Source organism: Penicillium diatomitis, assembly GCF_028827545.1.
Source record: "Penicillium diatomitis strain IBT 30728 chromosome Unknown utg000005l_segment0_segment0, whole genome shotgun sequence".
In the NCBI taxonomy this organism is placed as follows: Eukaryota; Fungi; Ascomycota; class Eurotiomycetes; order Eurotiales; family Aspergillaceae; genus Penicillium; species Penicillium diatomitis.
The window spans coordinates 3,478,665-3,506,121 of record NW_026623177.1 but is presented as its reverse complement, the minus strand read 5'-3'; the positions used below and the strand labels follow the sequence as shown (position 1 = coordinate 3,506,121).

Sequence of the window (27,457 nt, the reverse complement as noted above, 5' to 3'; positions counted from 1 at the left end):
AACGGGGGTACAGCGAAATGGGAAAAAAAGGTTGATACAAAAACTAGATACATATCGTCACAGACATCTCAGCGAATCATGCAGCAGAGAGGCGGAAGAGCGGAATAAGAAAGAGAAAGGCAACAACATCATCACAAAGATTGGTGTCCCAATGCATTGGGAGACTTCATTGCCCAGGATGTCTTGAGCTGGTCATCTCTCCGTAACGTCCACGACCTTGAGTCGTGTCATAAGCGTTCAAAACTCGCATTTGGCCACCATCGTCGGCCTGCGAGAATGCATAGCCGCGCTGCTTGCGCATACGCTGGACCTGACGGACCTTGCGGATGGCTTTCTGGAACTGCTCCATGCGTGGACGGTAATCCTGGACGTTGTACTTCTGGATCTCTTGCACATGATGATAGTGCTGAGGATAGTACATGCGCTTGGCATATTTCCAGGCAAAATCACGCATGAGACAGATGCACGGCAAGACAATCGCCATGAGATAGAAGACCGGTGTTTTGAAGAGGAAGGGAATGGTACCATAGTACTCGCGAGAGAATCCAATGGCAGGAGCAGCAAACCCATAAGCGGGAAGGAAGGCGAGCCAAAGAACCATGGAGCCGGGGATGGCGATGAAGTGATACTTGGTCCAGATGTTGGAAATCAGAGCAGCCTTGCCGAGCACGGTCGCAAGGACAGCGGTGTAGAGGGCTTCCCCCCAAACCCAATGGCCGGCCACTTTGCCGTCGCTCATCGGTAGATCCCAGAGAAAAATCAATTCGGAGACAAGATAGAGGAGCAGGGAGTGGAAGAACCCATTGAGCACCCAAGCCCAGAAGCTGTGTTTCTTGAAGAAGACGCCCTTCTGGCCAAGTTGATATAGCTGGGGATAACGGTCCAATAAACGAGCCGAAATGAACTGATCGAAAATTCCCATGGCGAAAGGAGGCAAAACGGTGAAAAGCACGTTATAGAAGGACAAGGTCCAAGATTCGTAGATAACTTCACCAGAAAAGGCGTTTTGGAACGAATACTAATCAAATGATTAAACACGCGAAACGCGGCTCGAAGATAGGGGTCACGAGAGAACTTACCCAGAACTGTGTCATGTACAATGTGATGTTCTTATAGAATGAGTAGAGAATGACTCGACTGATACGAGAGTAACTCCAGGCACCATGCACCAGCAGTAATTTTCGGAGGAATCTGAACTGCGCAATCGCCACATCGGCTGAACGAGCAGCTTGAAGACCCTCCATACCGCTGATACCAACACCAACGTGGGCGGCCTGGATCATGGAAACGTCGTTTGCACCGTCGCCAATCGCCAGAAGCAGCGACTTGAGGTGACGCTTCACCAATTTGACAACCAGCGCTTTCTGAAGGGGAGAGACACGACAACAGACGACCGCCTTACACATAACAGCAAGATCAAGGAATAGCTTTTCCATGTCCTTCTCCAGAGCGAATGTCAAGGACTTGCCATCGATGATCAAGGCTAGAGGCTCGACGTCGCCTGACACAGCTTGGCTTTTGACTGCGTCCATCTTGGATTGCAGGTTCGCACGCGTCGCTTGCGAGGTCTCCTCATTGACAATTAGAAGGCTCATGTCCTCCGAGATGAGCTTGCACGACATGCCAATATTGATGGCAGTCTCCTGTCGATCACCGGTCAAAACCCAAATCTTAATGCCAGCAGTTTGCAAGGTGTGAATAGTGTCCGGAACACCATCCTGAAGACGATCTTCGATCGCGGTGGCTCCCAGGAGATACAAATCTTTTTCAATCAGCTCTGCTGCCTTGTCCAGCTCGTCAGCACGAGTGCCCCCAACAGTCGTATTGGCAGCATTGAAGATTTGATTCCAGCGCTGATACTCGTCCTCGGGAACCTCACGCATGGCGAGACACAGGGTTCGCAATCCCTCAGAGGCATACTCTTCAAGGTGTTGCAGGGTCACCTCGACAGTTGGGTTATCTGGATGCAAGCGTTCTAGGATAACCGTGTCGGCACCCTTGCAGTAGATTCGAACCTTGCCATCCGGACAACGGAAAATGGTTGACATGCGCTTTCGGGTTGAATTGAACTCGCAAACAGCAAGTAGTTCGTATTCCTGCTCGACACCGTTTGCGGTGAAGATCACTGATCGTGGCCTGCGGTTGGTGAAGCGATATCCCAACATCGCGGCTCCATCGACCAAAGCACCCTCATCGGGAGAAGCGGCCTGATACTTGATCTGGGACGGATCGTCGCCTTTCCATTCGGGAATGACGGTGTGGCATGTCGCTAGAAGGGTAAGGAATTGTTGAATTGCCCCCTGTGACGGGTGGGAGACAAGATTCTTGCGAAGAGCCTTGAAGTCGTGAATGCCATATTCGCCATCATCGTCGGCGGTAGCTCGACGGTCTTCCGAAACATCATCTCCATATTGAATGCCCGCAATTGTGCATTGCTTGAACTCCATCATGTTGCAAGTAAGCGTACCCGTTTTATCGGAGAAAATGTACTCGATCTGACCAAGCTCTTCCACCAAAGATGACGTGCGGCATGTAGCAGGTGTATCGGTTTTGTCATGGTACATATCCAAGTCAGAATTAATGAGGAAGGCCTGGAAGTATTTGACGATCTCGATCGTGACGAAAAGCGAAATGGGAACCAAGTTTGAGTATAGGACCCAATAAGTGAAGATATCCATGAAAAATTGCTTCACTGGGTTAATGGATCCATAATCCAGGTAAGCGAGCTTGTTCGATGCTGTTTGCCGGACGACAAGGTCACCAACGGAGCTGATGACGCTCAGAGCAACCAGAATGCTGACGAGCATGAGAATCTGGACGTTCACCATGCGCTCGACAGCAGTCCGCTTGATGGGTGTAGCGGTCGCGTTCCGCATCAACTTGGTCTCATGTCCGGTAAAAACCACAATGCCATGGATCCATGGCGTATTTCGCAGGGTTGCACCGCGGAGCAGTAGTTGATCCGGTGCCAGCGAGAGTTCCTTCTCGCCGCCTCCGACATTCATCGTCAATGTCGCCTCGTAGGTGTATAGACTACTGTTTGGTTGCTCGGACCGAACGCGACCGCTTAGGCGGCTGAGATCACTGGGGCTGACCAGATGGGCGGTCTCGGGAATGGCTTGCTTGATCTTCAAGTTGGTTTCGCCGTCAAGATTTGCCGTTTCGATGTAGCATAAACCTTCGGGCTCCGATGAGGCCAGCAATACCAAGTCTGCGGGGAACGGTTCTTCAGACTCGACTCGAACCACATCTCCCACTGTCACGTCCACCCATTTTGTCTCGTGGAAGGAGGAGCCCTTGAGCACTTGGGTCTTGGAGTAGTTCAACCCTCTGTCGGACACTCGACGTTTATAGTCTTCAACTAACTCCTTGATGGCCGACACCAGCAACACAATAGCCAATGGAACGATGGTCGTGAATCTGTTGGTCGGAGAGACGTTGGGAATTTGTTGCAAGACAGCGGTGAACAGGAAAAAGAGATTGGCATATTTTGAGAATTGTTCGAAGAGGAATTTCGGGACAAACGTGACAATGTTATACTTGGCGGTTGAGACGTGATTGCTGATGAATTTGTGTACTGCATTCGCCGGCGCATTGTTGACTTGAATAATGCGAGGACCCAGGCTTGCGGGATCGACTTTGCGACGCCCAAACAGAGAGGTCAAGCCAGATGCGCCGGCCTTCTTATGCGCTTTCGGAGCTGCAGCCGGTTGCCCTGTACTGTCCACGGTCGCTCGCCTCGCGCCAGCCTCCGTTAGTGGCAAGTCCATTTCTGAGTACTGCGGACCCATCCCGAACATGTATTTGGCCCTCCCCACCAAGCCGCCTCCCAAGCCGAAAATGCTATTGCGCTCGTTCGCCTTTCGGACACGGCCTTCACTGGGGATTTGCGGCTCGAACGGATCGTCATAGTAGCTTCCACCATCGTGGTACTGGGCTTGATCATAGTGGGAATCATAGTGGTCCAGATTGGAGTCGTAGCGGTCTATCGGCTCTTGTCCATAGGCGAGGTCGGAGTGCGACTCTGACCGATACCCTGCCCCATGTGACTCTTGGAGAAATCGGCTCTGAGGCGCAATCCCTGAGGTACCCGAGGCATAGGAGCCATGTTGTTGGACCTGGGCGCCGATGAACTGATCATTGGATATTGATGGACGGGATTGGTTGCTGTGCTGGTTTATAAACTGCGGTAGGTGCTCATCGCTAACTGGCGGGGGCTGACCGGTATTATACACCGGCCCCGGGCTTGGACTGGAGCTCAAGAGCAGATCATCGTCGCCAGCGACATGTTCGGGTCCAGGTGGCCGACCACTGGCCATGCTGCCGCGGGGAAAGCTGACAGCTTCAAAGAGTGCAGTGGAGACGATGCCCCTGAGGCATTGAGCGGATCGCGATTACGTTGGCAGGATATTTGCGCCCGAGATGACGGGTGGCGAGACAGCGGTTCACGAGCTCAAGAAGAGGACTCTTTTAGTCGGGAGGAGGACCAAGGAGAAGTTCTGACGACGAACGCAAACACGGAGGAAGTGGAAGGTGGACAAAATGAGACCGGAGGAGGCTGAGCAGGCAGTCATAGTCTGGTTAGCTCTGGGCTCTTGTTTCCTCCACCCGAATAGAGTCGATTCGTTGGTTGAGTGCTGGTTGACTTGATCCCGTCTGGGCCGCGTCGTCCCGCTTTTCTGGCGCGGGCGGTAAACCACTTCCAGCAACGGATCTACGCTGCTCGATTGCCACGATGCTGCGCAACTTGGTACGTAAGCTAGGCTGAAAAGAAAGAACCTGCTTGTCTTTCTTTGAGAGAATGATAAGCTTGCTTTACTATAATGTACTAGTGACTAGAGACATATGCTTTCCCGTCCAGGTTGTCTAACCAGGCACTCGAATTAGTTCTAATTGTACGGTGCATTGTCAAATCATCTATATACTGAGTACTACGAACTGGAGGCACCTCTCCTTGATTTCTTATCCTTTACCTCACAGATAGATAGTATAACCTCCTATATGTTCTCCGACAAATTGAGAGATAGCAAATAATCTACCTACGTAGGTATCAGCCCATTTGTGGGATATAGATATGGGAAGTCAGTACGGTACTATCGGCACTACGATGTATCGAAAATTTATTCACTTGCAATCTCATATCCTATCTACTGGAGCCTGAAAGTCATTGTCCAAGCGTATGATAGAGTGATGCCCGCAAATTCCTCCAAATAAGAGGCTTAAGAGGCTTTCAGCCCATACGGAGCATCAATATGTGAATAGCTCGGCTACGAGGATTATACATTTTCGATATCAGTCGACTGCCGAATCTCCTTGGTCACCTACCTCCAACCTTGAACTTACGAAGGGTGGTAGGTTTTACCAGGGCACCAAGTAAAGTAAACATCATGCATTTATGAAAATCTGGTCCTCTTCCATCATTTTCACGAAAGATTCAATGGTCTCACAATTATCTGATGTGACATCCACCTGCGGATAAATCGCTCTCCATTCATCTGGTGCCTTATCAAATATCCCGTTCGCGTAAGCTTTGGAAGCGGCCAGCCTCAAAGTTCATTTCACGTTCCACATTTCAATTCTGGAGTCGTCTGCGGAGTCGTCTGCTGGAAACAAAAAGTGATGTGTATTCAATACAAATGCAATGTTTAAACTCCAGGCCCAGGTCATAAAAGCTCTAATAATACATTCGACACATGATGGTTCGTGATTGCACTTAGCGGTCATTCTCGGCGCGAGATTCTTCAGCCATTCCCCTCTTCGCTCGCAGGGCCAGGTCAGCTTGCATCGCCCTGTCGATCTGAGCATTGAGATCCTTGACCTTTTCCAAGGCGACAGAAGTGCGCGTCACGATTTCTCTGGCGTTGATGGTTGCACCCGAGAACTTGTTCATGAAGCACATCTCTCCGCCATTGTTGATGCCGATGACCAGTTCACCTTCGGAGGCCTGCTCCTCCTTCAGTGTCGCATCGACAATGATGTTCTTGCTCTCGTTGAAGGCGAAAAAGGTGACGGAGAGAGGCTTATGGGTAATATTGAGCGCCACGGGGACTCGTTCCTCCACGCCGTACACAACGACTTGACCATCACGCACGACAGCATCTGGGCGGCGGAAGTGCTGGAGTCCGGTCATGACAGCAATACAGGCGGCATCAGTCAAGTTTCCGTCATATGCAACAACGTGCACATCAGCACGGATGCTCCAGCAGCTCACGCCTTTGAGGATACACAAGGATTCGGTGTCGAGAGCGTTGGAGTGGCGGATGACGCTGTCGAGGACATGCGTCACAGACGATTCGACATCGTTGGGTCTGTTGAAAGAAATTTATTATTAGTCAGTCCAGATGAAACCCCACGAAGACGAAGTTTCGTGCACCTACCGACCATTCTCCCACGCGGGGGAGCCCATTGCGGAAAGCTCTAGGTTGATGTTGAATAGACCGTCGAAGGGACGCTCATCTCGTGGCTTCGTGACCTCAGCAGAGATGCGAACAATGATGCTGAGGTGATGTCAGCAACGAGAGGAGAATGTGGCATGGCCATGTAGAAATTATCAGATAGGGCGCAACATTTCATACCTAGTATTGCCAAGCTCCAAGTTCACATGTCCATATTCGTCCCCAAATGAGATCTTCAGGGGACGGAACTGGTCTGGTGTGCGTCCATCGAGGCGGGAGTCCTGTCGCAAAGCTTCAAGAATGAACTCGCGCTCTGCGATTGAGAGAGGGGCTTCTTTCGACATTGCACGAGGAGCAGCTGGTGCCGAAGAGCTTTAAAGGGAAATATCCTTCGGCCATTGGGAAGTTATTTTCGATGGTTCTGCCGTTGCGGGCCGCATTATGGGTGGATTTTGGGGGGGGGGCGGTGAAACCGGGAAGAGGAAACTTTGGGAAGGCGGTGATGAGCAGCGAGACACGAGCGCTGATGGGCACATGCAGTCTGGAACCAACCTTCAATTATCCTCTTTAGTGACGAAACGCCAAGATGACCACAGGTATGCTTAGAACAGTGCCGGAGCAATGCGCGAGTATTTTGGACTGAGAGCTTACAATCAACAGCCCACAGACCTACTTTCGATCCAGTACGACTTCCAAGCACCGATTACGTTCGCGCCGGTAAATCGACTGACTTGATGATCTATTTAGGCGCAAGGAAAGGAAGCTCTTCGAGGACCGGCCTACCACCAGCGCCTCCTTCCGGCTCACACTCACTTGAAAGTCCGGTAAGATCATGGTGTGATTAAGATTCCAATTACTCGACTCTCACATATTTGCCGTGAAACAGACAACCTGGTCAAGGTGGTGATGCCGACCACGAAGTCCGCGACTTGCGCGCTGAGCTCCTGAGGGCTGAAGCTGCGCACTTTGCCAAGAAGAATGGTACACCAATTGAAGAATCAACCTCAACAGAGACAACAGCTCTCAAGCGCCATCTAGAAGGTCCACCCGCGGATGCCGACGCCGAGCTCGAGGAAGATCCAGAGACCAAACGCCGACGCATATTGGAGGAAACGCGAGACATCGATGCTGATTCTGATGGATCAGAACAAGATAGCAGTGAAGAGGAAGACAGCGATGATGAAGATGAGGCGGCTGAATTGATGCGGGAATTGGAGAAAATTAAGAAAGAACGGCAGGCACAAAAAGAGAAAGAGGTTCGTCAATCACAGACGGGAGATCTTCCTTCATGCAGCGCTATGACGTGGTTGCAGGAACTAATTTGGATAACAGGAACAAGAAAGAGCCGCACAAGAAGAAGAGCAGCGAGAAGTGGATATTGCGCGAGGGAATCCTCTGCTTAACTCTCAAGATTTCAACCTCAAGCGACGGTGGGACGACGATGTCGTGTTCAAGAACCAAGCTCGGGGTACAGAGAAGAAAGATGGCAAGGAATTCGTCAATGTAAGTTATTGCCGACGCTCAGACATACAACTGCATGTTAACGCACTTCGCAAATATAGGACTTGCTGCGATCCGACTTCCACAAGAGATTCATGGTATGTTCACGTCACATTTTGAATTTGACTGAGGGAAACAGGCCCGCTGACTCTACTAGTCCAAATACGTTCGCTAGATCAGGTTCGATAGTCACATAAAAATAATATTATGCGGACGGTCTGCCATGGACAAGGTCTACAGCGGAAGACTGTTCAAGTCTTAGTCATTCGATCAACCATAAGGTAAGTACGCAAGGCTTCGCAACATCAACAATCATCGGAAAAGCGTTATTACATTGTAATGCAAAAGGCGAGACAGATGACGAAGCGCAACGAATCCCATATACAACCTTTCGATATCGTAGGAGTCGAGTAAAAACTAACGGACTTGCTGAGCATTGCTGAGGAGGAGAACCGTTCTGTTTGTCTTTTCCTACAATGACCAGCGTCTCATGGATCTATCCTACCATTTCTACTTACATCCGCCTGTTTCCGTAGGGTAAGACACCCGGGTCCTGGCATGAGTTGTTTACCTGGCCCTGGGCCCTGGGCCCTGGGCTGATTGCGACACTCCACTTGCCCCGACATCTCTCCCCTCACCCGTCCTCGCCGGCTTATCGCCTTACTTTACCACCGACCGCCCTCCGTGCCGCCCGTTCCACCGCCATTTTAGCGTCCCGAAACTGCCGTCGACATGGATAACCAATCATCATTCCTTCCAACTCAAGCTCGCTTTCGTCAGACCGATTCGATCGAGCCTGAATTCAATCCGCCAGCCGACGACATCGACGCATTTGCGGCAGAGCTTGCTCGAAGACTGTCGCGCCTAGAACCTACCTCGGCCGAATCCTCATATCTGGAGGACGACAGTTCAGACGACGAGGAAGAAACTACCGACGAGGAACTTCCTACGGACAAGTCTGCCACGAACGAGGAAACCCCCACCGAAATGGCTCCTCAGACAACAGTGAAGCAGCTGCATGGTGAGTTCCCGCCGTCAAGTGACGGCTTGATAACGCCTCAGTCCGACATCGAACCGTCACATTCAGCTGACTTTGCTTTGACGGAACGTAGAACGACTCGACCACGATGTGTCTCAGCTCGTGCAGCGCTTCGAGAACATCCTGGCTCTTGCAGCTGTAAGTCTAGTACCCTATCCCAGAGAGACATCGCTTTACTTTGTACCTGAGATTCCCCGCTGACTGTACTTCTTCTAAGGCCGAGAACACCAGCCACACAGCGACGGCTGTAGAGGAGAACCAGATGGAGGTGGAGTCTTCTGCCTTGGTAAGGAAACCCGGCTTTTGTCTTAGCGGTTGCGTCGATCGTACAGGGGATGTGGCTGTGCTGGAAGCTTCTTCCGTAGATGATCACATTCAGTGACTGACTTTGCTTTGCTCTCTCATAGGTCCGCTCCGCCGAAGATCTCCTGGCCATGAGTCGAACCGTCAAGGAAATGTGGTTTTTTGGCAACCTCGACACTCTCGGCGAGGACGACCATGATCGCGAGCGCAATGAAAAGCTCGAGGAGAGTGTTCGCGCGGTCGAAAAGGCCGTGGACGAGGGCGTACTGTCGAAGCTTGTGCCCAAGGAAAAGAAGGAGCGAGACTGAGCGCAGAGTGCTCATGCTCTGCCAGAGACCGCGATCAGCGCTCTCTTACTTCGCTAGCATCTTTCTGGCATGTCTTCGGGTTTACGGACCTCATCGGCGTTTGGGACTGGAGGGGTGAATCTTGGGCGTTCATGGCCATGCATTTTGAAGATACCCGTGGCTACCTAAAGGAGTCACACTCTGCATCGTCCAATTGATTTTTACCCGAATCGTGTATTGCAATCATTCGTAGAGTGTTGTAGTATTTTTGTTTTTGTTCTTCCAATCGGCAATCAATGACGGCGATGCGATAAGCGATAAGACCGGCTGCTCGACACGTCCCGAGATTTCGGCCATCTCCACTTTGACGCGTTCAGCCCTGCGCCGGGGGATCTTTGACGTGCGATCAATCATTGCAGCTATTCCGTTGCCCTCGCCGCGATACAAGTCCACAAGCCAGTCCTTGTCCTTCACCACTAACAAAACTTCGTTTCTCGCATTCTCTCATAGTCCAACTCTCTCAGATACCTCACAATGCCACCCTCAGCAACGCACCAAATACCCAACACCCTGCCCCTCACCCTCATCGTCGCGACCACTCCGGTTCGCGCCGCATCCACCTCGTCTCCCAATGAAGCAGCGACACGACTTGGAATCGGTCTCAAGGGAACCCTGCCGTGGCCACGCATCAAGACCGACATGTCCTTCTTCGCTCGAGTGACCTCTCGAGCGCCAGCCGCGGGTACGACCAACGCCATCATCATGGGTCGCAAAACCTACTTTTCGGTGCCGAAGCATCTCCGCCCACTGGCGAAGCGGATCAGTGTGGTCGTCACGCGGGATACCACGGGCTCTGTGCGTGACGAGGTCATGAAAGATCTGGAGGCGCGCAAGGCGAAATTGGCCGAAGCGGCGAAAGTCAAGGCGGAGTCGGCATCACCGTCGGAGTCTACATCGAGAGATGTCGGCGATGAGCCGGTAACGGATGCACTCGTGACGCGGAGTCTGGAAATGGCTCTTTCGGAGCTGGAGGCATCGTATGGATCGTCTGGAAAGCTGGGAAAGATCTATGTGATTGGAGGTGCGGAGATCTACGGCCTGGCTTCTCGATTGAAAGTCGTTGATGGACAGGATCGGAAGAGACCTGTGAGAATTGTCTTGACGAATGTCGTACGGAAAACTGGGGGTCAGGGCGATGCTGCTGCTGCTGCTGCTGCTGCTGCTGCGACGGAGGGGTATGAATGCGATACTTTCTTTCCGGTGGAAGGGCTCGGGACAGGAACGGAATGGCGAACGGCCACTTCTGTAGAGGTCTCTGAGTGGGTTGGGGAGACGGTGACAGGGGAATGGATTCGAGACGGCGACGTCGAAGTGCAAATGGTCGGCTATGAGAGGGCGGACTGAACTTTTCACAGCGGAGATTACGGTCGGGCGGGGTGGCCATTGAAAAGATGGATTCACATGCATACTTGGCCCAGAGAGCAACCAGAGACAAGCGAGTCCTCATCAAAGACCAACTCCACGTTAGGAGACAATCACATATCCTGTTACTCGCAAACCCCATCAGGGTCTCCAAGTCTACCAAAATGGGCCTGATTTCTTTCATGCAAAGCATGTCACCCAGTTCCATCTACCAAATGTAGGCCACCTGCCACTTATCTGCGTACTATCCATCGCAGCTTAAGTTGATCAGATGGATCTAGTGCCAGGCAAACTACGCTGGGGAAGTGGATGCAGCGGAATGGACGAGCAGAATCATTCTCCAAATTGGACTGTAGTCTCGAGATCACAATAAATTTCCACCAAGGTGATCATTAGGCTCTCAAACAGGACTATTGAGAGGATCGGAAGCGCATCACTGCAGCTGTCCCTGAGATGGAGAAAGTACATGTGCCAAGTTAAGCGGCCCCCCAAAAAAGTCGCGCTTTTGATCTTACTCGCAAGCGCGAGGTCAATTGACAGCCGCGTCATTTCGCCGACGCTTTATCGAGCTAACGTGGCGGCTCAATTTCTAGCGCCGGACGTGGAGAACTGGAAATGAGTGGAACTCATCGGGGCCGTCCCAAAAAAGTGGGTGCAGTGGGGTGTAGCGGGGCGACGATAGAAGTAAACTCGACGTCCACTTTGAGAATATCTACTACTGTTCGATATGAGGCCAAGGGGAATGAATATGTGGACCGGACGGACATGCTCAAGATGGAATCTTATAATGAATTAGTCTTTTAAGTGTATTGTCTATCCAAGAACAAGCATGAAAACAGCCCACTCGAGATCGTCAGGGAGTCGAGCCCAGATCCTCGTTGTTTATAAACCTTGGAAAAGCCACCAACGCCGTGTGGAATCACTTCGGAACAAGAAATCTTATGTAGCACTTTTAAGATGGCTTAGTAGCATGTGTATCCACCGTCAATGATACAGTTGGCACCAGTCATGAACTTGGATGCATCCGAGCCCAAAAACACACAGAGACCATTCAGCTCATCGACGTTACCGAGACGGTTCTGAGGAGTCAAGGATTTCCAGATCTTCTTCTGGGCCTCGAGGGCGGGCACTCGGTTTAACGCGGTGTCCATGTATCCGGGTGAGATGCAGTTGACTCGAATCTCGTTCTTGGCCCATTCCGCAGCAAGAGACTTGGCCAATTGAATGACACCAGCCTTGGAGGCATTGTAGCAGCTCTGTTCTTGGGGGTAGTTGACAATGGTCCCCGACATGGAAGCAACCAGGATGATGCTACCGGGCTTTCCAGCCGCGATCATGGTTCGGCCCACCGCCTGGGACATCAAGAAGGAACCGGTGAGATTGATATCGATCAGCCGGCGGAACATGGCCACATCGTAGGTCTCCGCCTTGATGTTGGAGTCGGCAATACCGGCCGAGTTGATCAGAACATCCGGTACGCCGTACTTCTCCACACAAGCCTGGACCGAGGCAGTGATAGCAGCCGCGTCACGCACATCCACGCGGTAGAAGGAGATGGGCAGCCCGGTCTTATCGTGGAGCTCGGCAGCAGCCTCGTCTCCGAGTTCTTGATTGGCATCAAAGATGACAATGTTCTTGGCGCCGGCCTCGGCACAAGCGCGAGCCATGTGGTTCCCGAGACCACGGGCGCCACCAGTGATGATGACCGTCTTGCCGAACATGCTCATGTTGCGCATGGTCTTGGGCATCCGCTCGTATACATCGCGGGTGAGGGGGTCGACCGTCTCCGGGTCGGGCCATGATGATGATGATGTGTCCCGGAGAGGTGTCGGGTTGACGGGGAGAGTGCGCTTGTGTGCAGAGCTGTGGCCTGCATCGTAGTCGGTGACGGGCACTTCTTTTTCAGGGATGCGGTTCTTCTGGTCTGTGGTCTGAAGGCAGTTGGCCCGGGTGGTGGAAAAGTGGTTGGTGGGAATGCGAGTGACAATAGGAACAGTGTTACGACCTGCCCGGCAGGTGCGAAGGAATTGACGAGCTACGGACATGTTGTGTGTGTGTGTGTATAAGTGCTTAGCTGTGGCGATTGGTGAGAGTGTCGACTTCTGACAGGAGACGAGAGTGGTCGAGGCCGGTAGATGAAAGGCGCCGAGTGAATGAGGAGGCTATGGGAGATACGTGGACAAGTCAAAAGGCAGAGAGGGGGTATCAAGAAGAAGAGTGATTGATGATGAGGGAAAAATGACAGCGTTGAGGCCGGGGGAACGATGAAGTTGTATATAAGTAGTTGACACAGTCCAAGTAGTGCTAATCGCACACCGCAAAGAGTTGACCGGAGACCGAAGATCCTGTACAGTACGTACAGATGCAAAAATTTTCCCACCAGATCAGGCAATATCAAAATTATCAGAAAAGCAAAAGACGACCGGATTCATCACCCTGGAAAAAAAATCGATCAATTGCAGAAGTCGAAGAATCTCCCAGGAGAGTTGGCAGGAGTACACTCCTGGAACCTGGACTCAGACCGCATCGGCCCTCTCTACCAGAGGTACCGAGCCAAGTACATCAGTATTGCGGAGAACAAAGCTCAACTGCAGCCGGAAACCGCGGGTAAGTGGATCCGATCTGAATCGGGCTGGGGTCATGTGCACATTCCTGCCGGTGGGAGGGGCGACTGGATCCAACAGCTTGTGCCTGACTCGAAGGACCATCGCTATCATTTGGAGGTACACGCGGAGTAGGGGCTCCAAGACCTAAAATTAGTGCCAAGACCCGCGAGACCGTATAAAGGGGGGGGGGGGTTATGGGACGGGGATCCAAAGCCGAGTGAGTCTAAGAGGAAAAAGCAAACCTTAAAAGATCAAACGGACATGGAAAAAATAGGATAAACACCCCAATAGCCAGAAACAGAACAGTGGCCCTCCACTCATAAAGGGAAAGGTTCTCATCGTGTCTCGTGAAAGATCGGTGAGAAGAGGCGGTTTCCAGGCCCCGACTGGGATGGTAAGGGGAAAAGGGGGGGGGTCTAGGCTTGGATTCTCTTATACTCGCCATGCTAATCTAGACAACAGTGTCTGGAAACCCCCGGCATTGTACAGAACCCAAACAGACAGTCTTCAACTATAGACCTAAAATCTCTAACTGACGTGAAGCTCTTCCACCGTAACTAGCTCATGCACATATCGATTCAGTATATACGCGGCCCCTGAAGAACGGCCAGGATCCGACCTCGGCATGGGAAACTTCCGTCATCGGTTGAGATGACCAAGCAGTAAGCACGCTCTCTGCAGGTCGGCAATTTTTTTTCTTTTCTTTTCTTTTCTTTTTCTTTTCTTTTTTTTTTTCGGCGGCAAGCCAGGGATCAGATTAAATCAAAAACACAAAGAATCATGTAATCTGCGGCAAAGACAAACTCCAGAACTGTTGACCGGGACGCATTCGGAACTGTCAGATGACATTCCCCCTGCACCAACTGTATCGGGGAGGATAAAAGAAGGGAAAAAAAGATCAAGGGAAAAGAAATACAGGGAAGAATAACGGGAATCTTCGCCCAGTGGAGGTAATAAGGGTCGAAGAGTGGCTAGACCCGGGATCACCGAATTTGCAGAAATCAAGATATCAAACACCAAGTCTCAAGCTACACGGTTTTCATGAATTTCAATCCCGATGGATCCGTGTTTGGTTGCTAGATCCAGCCCGTGGATGATTCCAACGGAGCTGAGGTACCTGAGTTACTATTGGAAGGCAGGTACACCGTCGGCTGACGAAGCCGAGGACTTTTGCAGGCATGTTGTTCTTCTTTTCCACTTATGTTCGTGCAACTCCGATCTGCCGGCCAGAGTCGATGCCGAGAACACAAGCATCTGTGGAAGTCTGCCCTGGCTAATGGCGACAGGAGGAGTAGCTCGGCAGTACTTGGCTTGGAGCAGGAGGTTTTCACAGATCCCTGTCCAACGTGACCCCGTGACGACGCCCCCGTCTCATGGCCCATGGTTGACCTGGAGTGCGGGCCGGGAGAAGTGGAGACTTGGAGAGTGGGGATGCGATCCAAGTGGAGTGAAACCGCCCGGGGGGGTTGTGAATGGAGTAAGATGATTCCTCACCTGTCCCAGATTCAGGAGAGTCAGTGGCATATCGCTCGGTAGATATGGTCCAGGTCGGTGTAGACAAACACACGGTGCAGCTTGCATATTATATCACTCCATACTCAATCCCGCACACAGCCAAGCATGCTGATAGGTGAGACACAACCCTCGGATAAGCGTAAATGATGACCGACACTCTTTCACGCAGTCAGTACGTGCCAAGCATTCAACCGCTGCACTGTCTGGAAAAAAGGAAAAAAAGAAAATCAGTGACCGGTCCAAGCTCCATACACCCTGTTTCCGGGTGATCCCCTACAGAGGGACCCAATCGAAGGAGACAGGGACCTGAGGAAATGAAGAAACAAACCACTTGCCCCTTACTGCATTTTCGCCCACACATAGTAGAGCCGACTCAGGTGGAATGACCGGGACTGCTACGTATGAATAGCTCGGGCTGATGCCCGTCAAGGGAGGCTCTGCGACTAGACTACTACTGTGGGCCGGAGCTCGTACCTTAGATCGCCAATTGTCCATGCAGATGTTCCAGCTCGGGAGAAGCGATAGAGTCTTTTGACCAAGTTCATCCCACAGGATTGGAAACCCTTCGCCTTGCCTTCTGTATTCAACCACATGCGCGTGGCGGAGCTAGCCCGGTGGTTCTTTTCCCATCGCATATCAATTCTCATGCATGCTCTCGCATGTACAACACTCACCGACAGTATGGCCTGCATTTCCTGCTAGACATTCCATGGGGTTGCCTGCCGCCCTCAGAAAAACCCCGTTGAACAGGAAATCCCTTATTTAGGTACTCGGAATTGATGTTCGCTAAGAGATAGCAGTCTCTACTCTCTACTAGATTCATGATCAGTCTCCCGGTCAATGCACCACATAGTGCATAACTGCACACTGCACAGGTAGTAAGAGTAGGAAAGTACCAAACTGAGACCTGGTACCTACTGTATCTCATTAATCTCCATTTCAATTCATCATATCAGATCGATTAAAAGCCAAGAGCATCACATTCACAAGGTAGTGGACCCAGTCAACCACAAACCCCTCCCAGATACAAAAGTACCAACGAACATTAATGGGAACATTACCTTTGGAAAACACCCCCCCCCCCCGAACCCGGCCCGCATCAGAAATCCCAACCTCCTGGACACAAGTCATCTCTCCGAACCCGGGGAAAACCCCAAACTGGACACGAATCAAGGGCCCTAGCCGAGCTCCCAAGGAATGGATAGTCGTTCACTACTCACCACTGCCAAGTCACTCCTCCTGTCCCCCCTCCCCTTTTTTCCCGCAAGAATGGGACTGGGTCCGTGTTCGGATCAGATGGGGTACTGGACTAACATAGTTTCCTTATGTCGGGAGCTTCCAATTGCACGTGGGAGAGCCCATCACGTTCATCGGGTATATGCTGGGGGAAGATTGACTTAGGTTCTCATTATGTTTGGATCCATTTGATCTCAGAAATAGTGTATTCGCCAATCGCCTTCATCTCATAACGAACCAAAGGACTTCCTCGAGAGATGACATCCGCCCGGGGGAAAGCTCTCCTTCGAGTAGTACCACTACCCCGGACCCACCATAAAACCTATCCTGAGTCCTGACTGACTGTGGTAGAATAGACCGCCAAGCCCGAATGGCCGGTTTTCAAATGTGAATTTCTGTCAGTCAAGTAAGGCAGGACCGGTCTACGCAAATCTCTCCAGCCACGGATATTGATGAATCGGCCCAGGAGTCCAGATAGGGATGGTAGTGGAGGGATTGGAGTCAGATGATCGCCATCAGGTACTGGACTTTCCGCGGGATAATATTGAGACCGAGGACATGACCTTGAGTACGGATAATGCATGCTAGACGTATTTTCAACGTGAACCGCCAGATGCGCTGTCAATCCCCGTCAAGGGACTCGGAGGTTTCAGCATCGTGAAACGGACCCCTCGCGGCGGGAGTACCGAGACGCATGAGACACAATCCATGCATAACATGCCTCCAGAAGTTTCGCATCCCTCGCTAATAAATATATCATGTGCGATGATGAATGCAAAATGTTGATGTAGATACAAGGTTGTCTAGATTATTACCGAGCGGCAGCAAGGAATTCAACAAGGCCAACGCCCATCAATGCGGCTCCAATCAACGAGGAAGCCAGATCGCAATAACACAACAACAAGAACAGACGCGCCGAAGAACGGCCCCAAAAAGTGTCAAAATGCCGGGTACAAGAGAGAAGAGAGAAGAAACATGAACCAATAAATACCAAACAAAGCTATGAACGGGATACATTATATTCAAGTCAGGGTCATGGCTGAGAATGCAATATGCACACTTGTCGTTAATCATTCCTTCTCATGCTCCTTCATGTACTTCACAAAGGCCTTCTTATGTACCAAGCCGGCGTATTGGCCATTTCGCAAGACGCAAAGATACCGCAGCCCGAGCTTCACAAAACATTGGTAGACGACATCGATGGGTGAATGTACGTCGAGGGAAATCGGTGCCTATATCCACAAACCAGGACTGATGAGCTAAAAGTGCGAAACGCGACAACTATCCACATGCAATATGAAGACTTACCGGGTCAATGAATCGAGTGAAATCCTCATGCACCGTATTCTCGGCCTCGCTGTCATACACGGCGACCGAAGTATCCATGGTCATCAGACAAAGGGTGTTCTCTTCTGCCTCGCCCAGGGAGTCGAGCGCAAATTCGAGATCGGGGGCGGGAATGAGGCCCGTCAGAACGCCATCGCGGAGGATAGGCAGTCCACCATCCAGCTCACCCGCCATGAGGAGATACTCGAGCTTGGTGCGAAGTTCAGTCGCGGGGACAAAAGCAGAATTGGTAATGTCGATGATTCTGCCCCGATGAGGCAGACGGACAATGTCGCCAAGCTCGGCATCAGTAATGGGTTGTAATTTGTTGTCGAGGAAGGGGTACGAGTTCATATCGGTGAGCAAATCCTTGAGTCAGTGTCAGTACCTGGCTGATATTCAACACCAAAGTTCCTCTGTCAGGCGGGACTTCTTACATATATACTGCGTGGCTCGAGTGCGTCCGCTGTCCACTTGGCACACAACACGGATAGAGAGAACGGCAGCACGTGATCCAAGCTGCCAGTCAATTCGAAAAGGATGACAGCAAGGGTGACGGAAAGTCGAGTGACGCCGCACATGGTGGCGCCCGCAGCAACCATAGCATAGACACCAGGGGTGACACACGACTCCATTCCCGCCACATTGGGGCAAGAGTCAAACAGGAAGAAGGTGGGATTCTTGGCGACCCAGTACTGTACCGAGTGCCCAACAATTCGGCCCATCAAACCACCGACCACCATCGAAGGCACGTAGATTCCGGCAGGTACCTTGATGCCAAATGTGATAACAGTCAGAAGGCTCTTGATCACGAAAGCAACCATCAAATACTGGATGATCTCAACGATACCATCTTCGCTGGGACAAAGCCCGGTACTGGACCATGACTCTCCTTCGCAGGGACTGGCGAGCTCGAGCAGCAGCTCTGCGACGGGCAGCTTAGTGTATCGGTTCCAGAAGCTGACCGCACCCGTAAGCAAGGCGACAAGAAAGACCTCTAGCATCGGCCAACGTTTGATAGCCGGAATGCGACGGAAGGTGCGTGCCCACCAGCTCGAGGCCTTGATGAAAAGCGCACCCAAAGCACCACCGAGGACACCCAAGAACACAAAGATGATGATCTCGAAGATCTCCCAGTCGGTGCCATAGCGCACCTGGAACAAAACAATCTTGCCAGTCCCGTACGGGTTCAAGAACTTCAAAGACAATGCTGCGGCGATACAGCAGAAGAATGTTCGGAAGAGAGTCTTCGGTGGGAAGTAATAGCTGACTTCCTCCAGACTGAACAAGACTCCGCCAATGGGTGCTCCAAAGGCCACAGCCACACCGCTCGCGGCACTGGCACTGAGCACTTCTCGACGCTTGCCGTCGTTGTGATTATATTTGGAGAAGAGTCGGCAACAGATGTTTCCCACGCAAGTGGCAATGTGCACAAATGGGCCTTCTTTACCGAGGCTGAGACCCGAAGAAACACTGAATATCAACGCGACAGTCTTGACCACGAGTGTCTTCAAACCCAAATAGCCGTGCAGCACGAATCCACTATTGATGACTTTGACTTCAGCCACTCCACTGCCTGCGGCGGAGTAGTACACCATCGCCGGGCGAGGTGGGTCGTTGGGAAATGTACCATGAGGACTGATCAACGATGCGGGAGATCCAACAGTTTCACCACCGGATCCTTGTTTGGCAACACGTGCCTCGGCGCCGAGGTTCTCGTCCAAAGTCGCCAATGAGATCGAGGATGGCACCACTGTCTTTGTAAACAAAGTCAGCGCGCAGGAAATCGAAGCCAGTGCGACAACCCAAACGATGAACACAGCAAAGTCGACCCATTGGTTTCCATTGCTAGAGGCGTTGAAAATTTGTGACCAAGACCGCCAATTGGTGCACGTGGCACCCTCCCCACAGCAATCACTCTTGCTGGCCCAGAAGTCGCCTGAGCAATAGCCCAATTTCATGTCAAAGATCGACCTTTCTGTGATATCGACAAAGTAGGCGATCGCCGCCGTAATGCATCCAATGACTGCCACCAGCACCCAACCTTGGGCCCCGTCGAACCATGCCATCAGTCGCCCACGCACATCTTTGCGCTGTCGTAGCTGGCGAAGACGAGCCCCGTCGGCAATGCTATCGTGAACCCAGTCGGTCGACGTGAATTGATCGTACCATGTCCGCTCATCGAGGAAAGATGAAGCGGTCAGCCCATCTTTCGTGGATGGCGGTCGACTCTCCTGCTGCGGCTGTGCGTCCTCACTCGCACTTCCTCGGCGGCTGAACCGTTTTGCCACAGAATTGGCCCGACTGTGGTGTGCCGTCCGACGGAGACTTCCTGCGGTCAGCAGATAGCGAGGTGAATCCGGGCCCGACACGCCCGAGGTACTTGTATATGACCGCCGAGGTGCGCGACGCTGCGATTCCTCTCCTAGTAAACTGGTCGTCTCGCCGATTTCGAGATGGGATTCCAGGGACTGGTAGCCCGTGTGTGGTTCGTAAAGGTAGCTTTGGGCACGGCGGTAAGCAGTTGGAGAAGGGGGCGCCGTGCGGGACGAGGGAGGGGGAGTTCGGCGTCGACCTCATCCTGCTCGCGCGCGGCAGAGCTCACTTGAGGCACGGAGCGAGGCATAGACTTGCTGAGGCGGCCACTAGAAGTCGTAAATGTGTATCACACTCGGTAGTGGGGGGTTAGGAGAGTCGAAAGAAAGAAGAAAAATTGACCAAGGGAGGAGCCACTGCGCCCGGGTATTTTTTGTGTACAGTTGGAGCTTGTTGAGCCGCGATCAGGAAACACGGGGCACCCGCGGCCCACATGGACGCAATATTGGGCTATACAATTACTCGGCTCGGGCAGCGCCAGATCGCTTGGCAGGCTTTATGCACTCGAAGACTGGACATGAACCACGGTCTGGTGTCTATGGGAACCTCAATGGAGACCGCTTGGGAGATTCGAGAAGAACCTCAAATGGAGAGATCACCAAGGACGAAGAAGGCGCGTGTCGAGTCTTTAAGACGGTGAGTCCCGGCGAGTTGCCCCAAAGTGTCAGGCAGCTGATCGGCGGGCCGACCACGTCAGGTGAGAGCGATGGGAGGGGGGTCAGCCGTCATCTCTTCGCCAGTCGCATTCCTCATCACAACCACACATCATCCGGTGCACACTCGGTCTCACTTTCCGCATGGCTGAGACATGATATCTGATCCTTGTGGAAGCAATCTGCTTGATTGGTGACTTTCTTGCCTAACGAACAGAATCCTCGTCATTAGATCTGATCTATTCGGGGGTTTACTTTCTGCCATGACGATGGTGTCGACGACTGCCGCTCATAACCATCCGTACAACACCCCCGGTCGCATCGACGCTTGGATCGTTGATCTCCCCGAGATCCCTGCCGATTGGAGGGTCGGAAAGATGCTCCGTTGGTTTTGCTGCACCCAAAGGAACTAACAATCGTGGCCCCCTTGCCCGCCTCAAACTTACACGTTAGTTGCGCGCATGGCTATTGATGGGTCCGTACAATGTCGAATGTATGTGCTCTGCTCGGCCGAAGGAAGCAGTCTTTAATCGAGTGCGAGACAACACGAATCATGTTGTGTTGCGAGGAACTCTTTGACGCACCCCGAGCGGTGGTCACAGCTTTCTTAGACCGCAGATGAGCCTATCTCCGCCATTTGAGGTGCATCCTTGGTGGAGATCTACAATCCTGCTGGCTCCACATTGGCACCTACTGTACTGAGCGATCAGAAGGCGCAGAGGCTGCACCCAAGGACACACAGTTACACACATCATTCGTTTCCCACTTTGAAGGACTGCATGCGTAGGTGGTTTTGCCGCGCAAATCCGAGGCAGAACTTTTCCTCGCCTGGCAATTGGTGAAGATGATCATGAAGAGAAGACATACTCGATCGAGGCAACTCGACAGCGAAGCGCACGATGAGCAGTTCAGCTGTATGTGAAATATGGATCTCGTAGTTGTCTGACGCTCTACGTTTACAATGGTCAATGGTCCGTATGAATCGCACCACGATCAATGTCTACAAAGGGGCCCAGCAGGGTCAGATATTTAATATCTGGCTCGCCTTCCAACTCGGTCTTTCCTGACACCACCCATACCACTTGCATCAACAGTAATTCTCCTGTGCTCTGCCGCGTGTGGCTTCAAGGCTTGCACTCTCGCCCCACTCTCCGATACCCGCAGGGATACACGTTGATGGAAATGAGAATGTCCTTTACAACGATGGTGTCGATTATATCTCGCGCGTGTTGAATGATTTCAGCGCGATCAATTTGTCTTCATGCTCGTCAAACTTTCCTGTGGCCAGCTCAACAAGCAGGAAAGAACGGTACCTGGGTCAACGTCCCGCCATTGCTCGTCCGTGGACACTGGACAGTACCCAACAAATGGCACACAACGAATGCATCCCCATGATGAATCATCCAGAAAACAACATAAACGATGCCAATGATTCGATCCCCCAGAACCTCGCGAATGGTAGGACTCTTTTTAGCCGCGGTTTGTTCGAATTGTCGGACATGTCTAAGTCCACATAGCCGAGTCAGGGTTACAATTGGTGGAGAAACAATAAACAACCGTGTCCGGCGATAAGCTCATCGCCGCTGCTACCCCACCTGCTTCCTTTTTGTCACGGAGCTTCAACTGCCCGACGTAGACATTCAACCCCGCCATTATTCCTCACAAAATTCGTTGAAGCATTCTCTATCACCATCGCTCAGAAGTCTGCCGCTTGCAGCAGTCCGCTTTAGCCATTCTCTGAAACCACCGACGAGATCAGCACGTCGGGTTCGCAAAATGTCAGCCACCGACGCTCAGGCGAAGGATGTCAACCGGTCCTATGACCAGATCATTCTCTTCGGAGACTCAATCACGGAAATGTCCTGGGACCAAGGCCTTGGATTTGGATATGGCGCTGCCCTTTCAGATGGTACGAATAGAACAAAACGCTCGAGTGGAAGGAACTCAAACAATTGACGCGTCTCCTCCCCGCATCAGCGTATCGCCGCAAGTTGGATGTGGTCAATCGCGGGTTTGGGTAAGTGGGAAGAGCCGTTGTCATGCCGCTGAAAAAGACATCGATTGACTTTTATGACAACCATCAGAGGCTATACCACGGCGCACGCCATCAAAATAGTTCATGAGATTGTGCCATCGCCAGATGTTGCCAAAGTCCGGCTCATGGTAGGTTCGCTCAGCCCACGTTCCGTTGATCTGCTGGTCAATTGCAATACAATACATGCAGAGAGAAGAAGGAAGACAAGGTAACAAGCCTAGACCGTATTCTTCGGCGCCAATGACGCTTGTGTGCCGAGTCATGTGCAGCATGTTCCTCTTGAAATCTACAAGGAGAACCTGCAAAATATCATTCAACACCCTGCCACTCGCGCCCAGAATCCCCGGCTCGTCATCATCACACCTCCACCGGTAGACGAGTATCAATTGGAGGGCTTTGACAAATCCAAAGATACAGTTTATCCCAGTCGGACTGCGCAGCGGGCAAAGGAATATGCGGAAGCTGCCAAGGAGGTGGGAGCTTCACTCAAGATCCCCGTGGCCGATATATGGACTGCGTTTATGGCGGCAGTCGGATGGCAAGAAGGGCAAGCTCTGATCGGCTCGCGCGATACTCCCATGAACAGCAAATTTGGTAGTCTTTTCACAGATGGTAAGTGAAGACGTCTCAAGTCACATCTCTTACCGTCCGTATCATGAATCAAAAACACATGCTGATCATTGATGGAATCAACCAGGTCTGCATCTGACGGCTGCCGGTTATCGCCTCGTTTATGACGAGGTCCGCAAGACCATTCGCGCTCACTATCCTGACCAGGACTCGGATGCTCTCCCCATGCTCTTCCCCGCCTGGGGTGAAGCTCCCCGCTGATGCGCTCGAAAGTGTGATGCAACGGAAAGGGCCTTCGCAGCTCTGACCCACACTCCTTGTACTTATCGATAAGATTACTTGAGAATAGACAAAACAGAAGGTGTACTATTTGAAAGCTAACATGTGCCGAGTGATCAAGTCAACATGTGCTTTCATGATAGCAAGTCAAGTCATTTTTTCGCGACTGACGGCGTGTTCCAATACGGGCAAAGATGTAGAAGACTAGCTTATCCAACCCGTGAAGCACTGTTTAGTTAGGAACTTTGTCGAGTGGATCGTGCTGCGGACCGAAGAGTGGATTTGACCGCCCTCTTCCCCTCGTGCATGACGCTGCCTCCATCGGGCAAGCTTCCCCTCTCACATCCCCCAATGACGACTGGTTGCTGATTAAGAGCTCTCTCGAATTCTCTTTTCGAATCAAGGATCTTCACTGCCTTTGACTCGGAATCGCGCCTACCTCGTACTTTTACCTGTCCGTGTTCAGCTCTTCGAGACTCGTATTGCGTCCGTTGAACCCCTTCGCTGTCGACACAGCCGATTGCCGGGGACCAAAGTCGAAATCGCCCTTTACAGTCTGCCTTTACCCGGGTTCTCGTCGTTGAACACCGTCTCGTTCACAAACAGACCTTTGCCATCTTTTGTGCTCATACCGTTCTCTGAGCCATCACAAACCCGAGTCTGCTGCAAAAATCTTCACAATTTTGAAATTCCGGGCTTTTTACCTCCTGTCCCTGCCGTTGTTCCTCTCGCCCAACTGCCAAACCCCAAAGATTTCAAAGCTGTTTTCCGTCAAGCTTTCAGTTCGTTGATTCGGACTAGCGAACAAGACATCGTCGGCGGCCCGGTGGGCCGTCAGTTCCAGTGAGTTGTGACGGCGAGAGGTGGCGAACGGCGGGGGGAGGGCGTCAGGGAAAGACACAAGTTTGGCGTGAAGCACGCGCAGGATACATACAGGAGCTTTTGAACAAACTCAGATCTGCGAACCGCGAATTCCCGAATAATCCGGTCACAATCGATCCTGAAAACGGTCATTGTGCAGTCAACACGGGTTTGACGGGCTTCCCTTCTCGTCTGCTCTAGATTCGTTGTCTTGATCACGAGTCCGGCAATGGACGCCCAGTATCCGTTTGCCACCCGAGATGACTTATGGCGAGTGTTCAACGAGCTGAAAGGACTGCATGTTCGTCAATTTGAACAAAGCGAGCGGATTGCTAGGCTTGAAAGAGACCGCGAAGAGCATACTCGGCTAAAAAATGTCTGGGCTTCTTCTCTATCGCCCCTCCACTCGGCTGCGAGCGGCCCCATATCCTCAGGTACTCTTGGAACCAACAGACCGGCAAAAAATTGAACTAGAGCTCTCACTAACCTTCTTATCTCAGTTTCTTCTTTCAATCCTCAAGCGGAACCATTCAAAGGCTTCGAGCAGGGACCCTCGGCTGCAGTGAATGCCGTAATGTCCGGTGTCGATGTGGAATATGAGCCCCGAAGAGGCGCCTCACGAGCCAATAGTGTTCGATTCGACGAGAGCGCAATTCATGGGTACAATGAGCAAACCAGCCGTTCTAGTCATGAGTCTCAGATTCGCCCAGGAAGAACATTGGGAGGTCTCCCTATGACCGAGCGATCCTCGTCTTGTCGATCGGATGGCCGAATCAGCACTTCGGGGCTGTCGATGCAATCTACGAGGAGCAACAGTCTGCGCCTCGATACGAGCAGTCGCATGATGGACTCCTCTCTAAGTGTTTCGCCATTGACACCCCCCCCCGGGTCTCTTTCTGCTCGGACCCGTACCAAGCGTCATTCGTTGTTGGCTAACCATGAACTTTACCAACGAGACTCTGTTATATGCTGCGGTCTGCTCGGGGTCTTTTGTCTCGTCGCTGGGCTCGAGCTTGATTCATAAGCTCTCGTTGGAGGACCAGGTCTTTCGCGATGGCGATGGCCGTTCCTCGATCAAATTGAACATGTGGCTGCCTGAGGCGAGCGTGCACGCATCGTCATCTGGTTCAAGTAGTCCCAACCCTCAGGTTCCATCCCTGACAGTACACTTTCTAGTGCACGATACTCATTCCGGAGATGAGTCTATCCAGATCATACTAGGTATTGACGTGCTGCGTTGCCACAACGCGGATATCATGTTCTCTCAGGATAAGATGACGCTGGTTGATGAGAATCGAAGTCGCATCTCAGTGCCTCTTGTGCGCCCTGAAAAAGACTGGGTCTTCAAGCTTCTGCGCACCGCTCCCGACACCACCAACCCCGAGTACCCACAGAAGTCCCTGACTCGTCGACAAAGCTCCGTCGGCATCATAGGACAAGGCTCGCCTGGGTTCAAGTACCCTGTCTCCGCTCCTGCCTCTATACGTGCCTCGGTGGGAGAAGCTGATGCGAAAAGACCTGTTCTAGCGCTTAATCCTACTGACTCTGGGGAGGTGACTGATATGCCTGGCCCCAACGCGACGGAGCCAAAAACAGAGGCCTCAAATGTACAGGCGTCGTGGCGCCGAGGGCCAAGGTCTGAGCCCAGTAACGGAAGCAAACCCAAAGCTAGACCTATGACCGTCCTGAAACCCATGAAGTCTATGACCCGTGTCAGCTCTGGTGTCATGACACCTTCGAGTCAAGCGGGAGAGGCTCCTCATTTGGAGAATTCGCCATGGACAGCGCGTCCAGTCGGCGACGGTTCTGCCAAAATGCCCTCTAAAAATCCTGCTGGCGACGCCACGGCTTTCCCATGGCTCAACTCTTACAAACCGACAGGTTGATACACCGGCGAATTGATCGTTTCATTGATCAGACGGCCAGCCATGCCTTTTTTTTTCTTCGTCCTTTTGCCTGCCCCTGCTCATTTGGCCTTAGCAAGCGATTTCTCCCTTTTCTTACTGTTTTCTTCAAGCTTCTTACCTCTAGCTAGACAACCAGACTTCTCTCATTGGTTCGCATGTTTTTCTTCGTTGTCTCTTTTCGCTTCAATCGGGAATTTTCTTGCTTTCCATAAGTTCGAGCGGGCGCTAGGATCTGACGGCTTTGGTGGATTTTCATGGAACGTCAGTTAGTCTAGCTTTTGATTTGGTGTTCTACGATGGCTTCTTGGTTCATACAAGGAATGATACATGCCCGGTCGCGAAAAGTCAGTCCAATCAATACAAAGCTGACCCGATACTGGGGTTGCAGTGAAACCTGGCAATCTGGAGCTAGACAAGACCAAGACCCTGAACCTTTGCCAGCCGGAACATGATACCTGAGTAAGTTCCGTCAAGAGGAACAACGTCAGCACGCTTGATCGAGGGGCTAGTCATTGTCATCTCTGATGGGAAGAAGAGCGTGGAGACGGAGAATACTGTCTACTTGATTGTTTGAAGCAGGTCGATGCAATGGCAGAGGAAGGTCAAACTTAGACCAACATAATTCTTGTCCTACATGCATTCCTTCAACGCCTCTTTCATGCACGCCGCAGTTGTAGTAGCAGCATAATGTTGCCGGTTCTTAATTTTATGGCTATCGGCATAAGGGCAAGACACTGCAAACAAGACCAAGGCCCAGAAGCTTCCATCTCAAATTAGCAAGGATTGTGCTGTGCCGCAATTTCGTCTATATACTGGCTGAACTTCATGAGGTAGTCTCCTGATTCCTCCGGATCAAATGGGATTTTCAATCTTGGGTAGGAGTCTTTCGTAGACGCCTCTTGTAGTCGTTTGCGCTGGATTAGGGAGAGCTTCTGACATTCAAGTTGCTGGCACCTCTTCACACACTGGATCCTTCCCGGCTTCGCAGACAGAGCACGTCATGCATGCTGCCAGGTCTGAATGCTTGTGCCGTTAGGCTGACGGAAAGAATTCGTCCTTGTTGAAGCCTCTGTAGCCAGCTCTCTTGAGGCCGAGTTTTCTAAGCTCTCAGCAGAGCTTGGTATCAATTCTTTGTCGCTCTTGCCAC

General features: G+C 51.8%; 9 protein-coding genes across 9 annotated transcripts; 5 read left to right on the top strand and 4 right to left on the bottom strand.

Annotated features, from left to right (window-relative positions):
* Positions 1 to 166: 166 nt before the first annotated feature.
* On the bottom strand, positions 167 to 4,319 carry N7539_005634 (aminophospholipid-translocating P4-type ATPase DRS2; the record flags this gene model as incomplete). Its single annotated transcript, XM_056935236.1, has 2 exons — positions 167 to 1,018; positions 1,080 to 4,319. The coding sequence occupies 2 exons, from the start codon at positions 4,317 to 4,319 to the stop codon at positions 167 to 169; spliced, it is 4,092 nt and encodes a 1,363-aa protein (XP_056790430.1).
* Positions 4,320 to 5,713: 1,394 nt separating this feature from the next.
* On the bottom strand, positions 5,714 to 6,739 carry N7539_005633 (exosome non-catalytic core subunit RRP45; the record flags this gene model as incomplete). Its single annotated transcript, XM_056935235.1, has 3 exons — positions 5,714 to 6,308; positions 6,378 to 6,497; positions 6,576 to 6,739. The coding sequence occupies 3 exons, from the start codon at positions 6,737 to 6,739 to the stop codon at positions 5,714 to 5,716; spliced, it is 879 nt and encodes a 292-aa protein (XP_056790429.1).
* A 242-nt stretch (positions 6,740 to 6,981) lies between these two features.
* N7539_005632 (spliceosome-associated CWC15 family protein) lies at positions 6,982 to 8,070 on the top strand (the record flags this gene model as incomplete). Its single annotated transcript, XM_056935234.1, has 7 exons — positions 6,982 to 6,991; positions 7,056 to 7,078; positions 7,143 to 7,219; positions 7,282 to 7,651; positions 7,728 to 7,898; positions 7,958 to 7,993; positions 8,053 to 8,070. 7 exons carry the CDS (start codon positions 6,982 to 6,984, stop codon positions 8,068 to 8,070), a joined length of 705 nt encoding a protein of 234 aa, XP_056790428.1.
* A 557-nt stretch (positions 8,071 to 8,627) lies between these two features.
* Positions 8,628 to 9,545, top strand: N7539_005631 (RNA polymerase II mediator complex head subunit MED22; the record flags this gene model as incomplete). The annotated part of the gene is made up of 4 exons (XM_056935233.1): positions 8,628 to 8,916; positions 9,008 to 9,072; positions 9,152 to 9,220; positions 9,342 to 9,545. 4 exons carry the CDS (start codon positions 8,628 to 8,630, stop codon positions 9,543 to 9,545), a joined length of 627 nt encoding a protein of 208 aa, XP_056790427.1.
* A 513-nt stretch (positions 9,546 to 10,058) lies between these two features.
* Positions 10,059 to 10,928, top strand: N7539_005630 (dihydrofolate reductase; the record flags this gene model as incomplete). The annotated part of the gene is made up of 1 exon (XM_056935232.1): positions 10,059 to 10,928. The coding sequence occupies one exon, from the start codon at positions 10,059 to 10,061 to the stop codon at positions 10,926 to 10,928; it is 870 nt and encodes a 289-aa protein (XP_056790426.1).
* Positions 10,929 to 11,908: 980 nt separating this feature from the next.
* Positions 11,909 to 12,991, bottom strand: N7539_005629 (D-arabinitol 2-dehydrogenase; the record flags this gene model as incomplete). Its single annotated transcript, XM_056935231.1, has 1 exon — positions 11,909 to 12,991. One exon carries the CDS (start codon positions 12,989 to 12,991, stop codon positions 11,909 to 11,911), a length of 1,083 nt encoding a protein of 360 aa, XP_056790425.1.
* Positions 12,992 to 17,373: 4,382 nt separating this feature from the next.
* N7539_005628 (putative voltage-gated chloride channel (ClcA)) lies at positions 17,374 to 20,255 on the bottom strand (the record flags this gene model as incomplete). The annotated part of the gene is made up of 4 exons (XM_056935230.1): positions 17,374 to 17,535; positions 17,612 to 17,998; positions 18,067 to 20,100; positions 20,142 to 20,255. 4 exons carry the CDS (start codon positions 20,253 to 20,255, stop codon positions 17,374 to 17,376), a joined length of 2,697 nt encoding a protein of 898 aa, XP_056790424.1.
* A 2,179-nt stretch (positions 20,256 to 22,434) lies between these two features.
* Positions 22,435 to 23,524, top strand: N7539_005627 (SGNH/GDSL hydrolase family protein; the record flags this gene model as incomplete). Its single annotated transcript, XM_056935229.1, has 5 exons — positions 22,435 to 22,567; positions 22,636 to 22,675; positions 22,743 to 22,821; positions 22,915 to 23,305; positions 23,391 to 23,524. 5 exons carry the CDS (start codon positions 22,435 to 22,437, stop codon positions 23,522 to 23,524), a joined length of 777 nt encoding a protein of 258 aa, XP_056790423.1.
* Positions 23,525 to 24,632: 1,108 nt separating this feature from the next.
* Positions 24,633 to 26,289, top strand: N7539_005626 (uncharacterized protein; the record flags this gene model as incomplete). The annotated part of the gene is made up of 4 exons (XM_056935228.1): positions 24,633 to 24,837; positions 24,904 to 25,063; positions 25,114 to 25,263; positions 25,320 to 26,289. 4 exons carry the CDS (start codon positions 24,633 to 24,635, stop codon positions 26,287 to 26,289), a joined length of 1,485 nt encoding a protein of 494 aa, XP_056790422.1.
* Positions 26,290 to 27,457: the final 1,168 nt, after the last annotated feature.